At 44.0% G+C, this 4,109-nt stretch overlaps 1 protein-coding gene across 1 annotated transcript in view; it reads left to right on the top strand.

Moving 5' to 3' along the window:
* Positions 1-4,109, top strand: part of LOC113214287 (SET domain-containing protein SmydA-8-like) — an 83,879-nt gene that overhangs the window by 44,654 nt on the left and 35,116 nt on the right. Inside the window, exon 3 of the mRNA XM_052268127.1 lies at positions 3,099-3,261. Within this exon, the coding sequence (XP_052124087.1) occupies positions 3,099-3,261 (163 nt within the window). The remainder of the gene's footprint in view (positions 1-3,098; positions 3,262-4,109) is intronic.

Here is a 4,109-nt window from a genome sequence, read left to right as displayed (position 1 = left end):
GTTGATTATGTACTCGGCTGCCGGCTGGAGTTGAACCTGGGACCTTGGACCTGTGAACACACACATTAGACCACTCGGCTAATCAGCCGACGTAGCCGTTGGGCGTCTCCTGCCAGGGCATATGGCAGAGCCTCCGCTGAACCGTAGTCTATGGCTCAGTATACTTTAAGTGTACTTTACGTGTACTTTTGGTGTAGTTTTGGTGTAGTTTCTATAAACCGCGCCATTGGAATGCATATTCTCGGGAGCTCAGCATAGATTCGTGCATTTCGTTATGCATTGAAGTGTTGCCTCTATCTCCTTCACATGATTGTGTGCTTTTGAGAACGACGTTAAGTTGGGTTTGTCGACTGCAACACACGAACCGTGTGGTCACCCAGGTCAGGGCCAGACTGCACACTAAGCTAGGCATGGGCGCGAACTGATCGAGATGGGAAATCCCCTTGGGATCCCAAACACGCAGCTAGCGGTTGTTTGGCACATCCCGTAATTAGGATGGGGTTCGGGAATACCTGGTAGGGGTATGCATAGTTTTCAAAACGTAACAACAGGTCAGGTAGCTAAAAATTCAACTGTAAAAATCACTTAATGAGCATAAAATGTATGCATTTAGTACTTTTAGTGATAAATTTTAAACTATACTATTATTTTAACCGTAGAAATTTCTTGAAAGTGTGTTAAATGTTAAGTTTACTGCACCCCAAACAGTACATAGTTGTCAACTATTTAAAGTGCTCATAGATAACTAAATGTCAACATCAAAGTACATGATATCTTCATTTAAAGAGTTTTTTAAAAAGTAAACATCGAACTACATTCAAAGTTCACGGAAACTTCACTGGAAAGCATTCTGACCAATAAAGAACTATGTGCAGTTTAATCTTTACTAAAACTACACTCTCTGTGTAGTTCCGTAGTTAACTTTTTAGTATACCTGAAAATGTATACTTTAAAGTTAACTTTTAGTTAATTCCCTTCCACCCGGGAGGGCCGTCGCGACCAATCCACCGCTGCTGAGGGTACACCTAAGCAAGCGAAAACAAAAACATGACCGACCAGCAACTAAATCAAATTGTTGATTTGATTATTTGATTGGGAACGTAACGTACCTGGTTTAGGTGAGCACGAACTGCCAGCAGCCATTGAGGCAGCGCGCCGTCCTGTTGGAACCAGTGGTCACGGCGGAGGGCGAGCGGGACGTCAGCGAGCAGATCGGGAGCAGGTCGTTCTGCAGAAACGCGAGGTATCCTGCACCATTCAGCCTCCCGTCAAAGAAGTGGGGCCCGATGACCTGTTCGCCCAGAACACCTCCCCAACAGTTGATGCTCCACTGGTACTGGCCCTGAAAATCGACGGTGCGCATCCAGTGTGGGTTAACATCCGACCAGTAGTGCATGTTGTGGCTGTTCACATTTGCCTTATTGTTGTCAAAGTTGCACTCGTCCGACCACAAGACCCTCCCCGCAAATGCCTCGGGCTCCGGTCAACGAGCCACTGAGAGTATTCCATCCCCCTGGTAGGGTCCCCGGCACGCAGCCCTCGATTGAGAACCAATTTGAACGGATGAAACTTTTTATCGGCCAAGATCCGCTGGATGGTGGTCTTGCTCATTCCGAGGGCGTCTGTCGCTCGTCTTTGACCTGATGTCAACATTGACTGCGTTAGTGCCTGGGGGCAACATGACAGACGAACACACGTTTAGGCGACGCATTGGTTTTACTTCCTTGTGTGTGGGTTCTCCCGGAAGTGCCCCAAAACGTCTTCTGCCTGGGCGTTCCGGGGTCTGGGCATAACCAACCAATTTTTCAGAAAACGTTGTTTAGTCTTAACTAAGCCATTACTTACAATTTATATGCATTCCTTCCATTATCAGGTTTGTCTGTCGCAGCTGACTGGGGAAAGTACATAAGTCAACTAAGCAAACGGTTAAGCGGTGTTGCAACTTTTCATTTTCCAAAGGACCGGATTGCCCCAGCGCAAATATAAATACACCGGCAGAATCTAGAAAGTCTACAGATTCAATACCGCCCAATGCCAGCCATGTAAGACCATCAGCCGAGTTGATACAGAGCTCTAAACATTCATTTCAATATACAAAACACCTAACCAGTTTTTATCAACTGAATCGTTATGGCTCGAAAAACTAACAAGAAACAACATGCTTAAAACTAGGGGCTCAACTGTAATCTAGGGATGAAGTTGTCAACTATGTGAATATTAAGTAATTGAGAGCACTTTGAGTGTGTCAGTGGAACTTCCAGCTTCCAGAAATTACCTGTCACCCTGTATAGTAACTAATAATACCCTATAATAATAGCTGTAATACCGTTATATTTATAATAATATTCTGCAATAGCCTATAATACTTATAATACTCTATAATACCTATAATATTCTATAATACTTCTATAATACCTAAAATATATAGTACTGGGTACAGGGCTCAGGCGAGTCGGCGACCCCTCGGGTCTAGCTGAGCCCCGGAGTACACTCTATTAAGTATGTCTTGCCAATGCCTAAGTATTCTTGGAAAAAATCTGGTCTGGGGAAAACGAAGCGCAACTCTGTCGCCCGAACGTACAAAGTAAATTTTTGGATAGAGTTTAATGTATTCAAGAATCAAGCCAAATTTCTAGAAATAAGAATGTTCTTTCTTGGCTTGAGATATACAGTAATTTGCCTTGAATCAAGCAGTGTTCGTTTTGATCCAATCCAACCAAATGAAGCCTAGGTTATTCTTGAACGGATGCTTTTTTGGGTTTGGTACAGCCGAGGTCTAAATTTCCTTATTTCAGGCCAATTTGGTTTGATTGAAGAAATCTTTATTTTGGATGTTCCTTCTCGAGTTATCGTGCAAACAATCAAACAACAAACCAACAGAATAAAACATTTTTTGGTCAATGGAGTATAGGCTTCGCTAAGCCAATAAGATAGTTGCTATTGCTAATAATTTTTCTGGGTGACTTTGGCAGAGTACATGTGATTTTATGTTTGCAGGTGGATCTCAAATGATTTCGGAAGGATTTCAGGGGCAGTGCTCACGTGATTCCTGTTGAGGTGGTCCCTCGGTGTAATTGTTTTATATTTTTGCCGCTCAGGATGGTTGCGTGACATGCCTCGGCTGCTGCATTGTCGTCGCTGAGTCCAGGCGCAGGCTGTGTGCAGGTTGCAATGGGCCTCTCTGCAGCACTGGCTGTGAGCAAAGCCCGTTTCATCTCGACGAGTGCAAAGCGATGCGCCATTCAGGATCTCGCTTCAACCGTTAGTATTACTTCACGACCTTTTGTTGCCTGTATTTTTTTAGCAGATGTTACCTCACCTTAAAACCAAGTCTAATCTTAAATAAATAAAACAACATTAAGAAACAAGGTTTTATCGGCTTGAACCGAAGAAAAAACACTTGCGAAATAGTCCGTACACGTGCCCCCGAAATCAATGCGAAATAGGTCGAACACTCAATCCATCATGATTTTTTTAACCCCTTGTCTGATGCATAAATAAACACCTTTATATGCTACTGACACCTGTTTTCCTTAAGTGATACGAAACTAGGTAGCTGTACGCCAGACCACGTCTCACGTAACAGGCTTCGCGATATCTCACGAAACACTGTTACGCTGCGACGCGCCTGGCATACGTCTACCTAGGCCTGCCGAGAGAGACAAAATTGTGTGAAAACCCCCTTCAGACAGCAAAGTCTGAGAAAGTTAGTCTGAATTTTCAGGTTTTTAAACGAACCAGTTTCTACCACACGGGCTGCGCGCGGGGGGCCAGAGCGTCATGTCGCCGCGACCACCTGTTGCATCTCAATTCCACATTACCTCAGTACTGCCAACAATAAGCACTGTGCGATGTCTTACGTTACGTCTTACGTTACGTCTTACGTTACGTCTTACGTTACGTCTTACTTTACGTCTTACGTTACGTCCTACGTTACGTCCTACGTTACGTCTAATGTTACGTCTAACGTTACGTCTTACGTTACGTCCTACGTTACGTCTAACGTTACGTCTAACGTTACGTCTTACGTTACGTCTTACGTTACGTCTTACGTTACGTCTTACGTTACGTCTTACGTTACGTCTTACGTTACGTCTTACGTTACGTCT

Source organism: Frankliniella occidentalis, unplaced genomic scaffold (genome assembly GCF_000697945.3).
Source record: "Frankliniella occidentalis isolate FOCC.00 unplaced genomic scaffold, Focc_3.1 Scaffold64, whole genome shotgun sequence".
Taxonomy (NCBI): Eukaryota; Metazoa; Arthropoda; class Insecta; order Thysanoptera; family Thripidae; genus Frankliniella; species Frankliniella occidentalis.
This window is presented reverse-complemented; position numbering and strand designations above follow the sequence as displayed.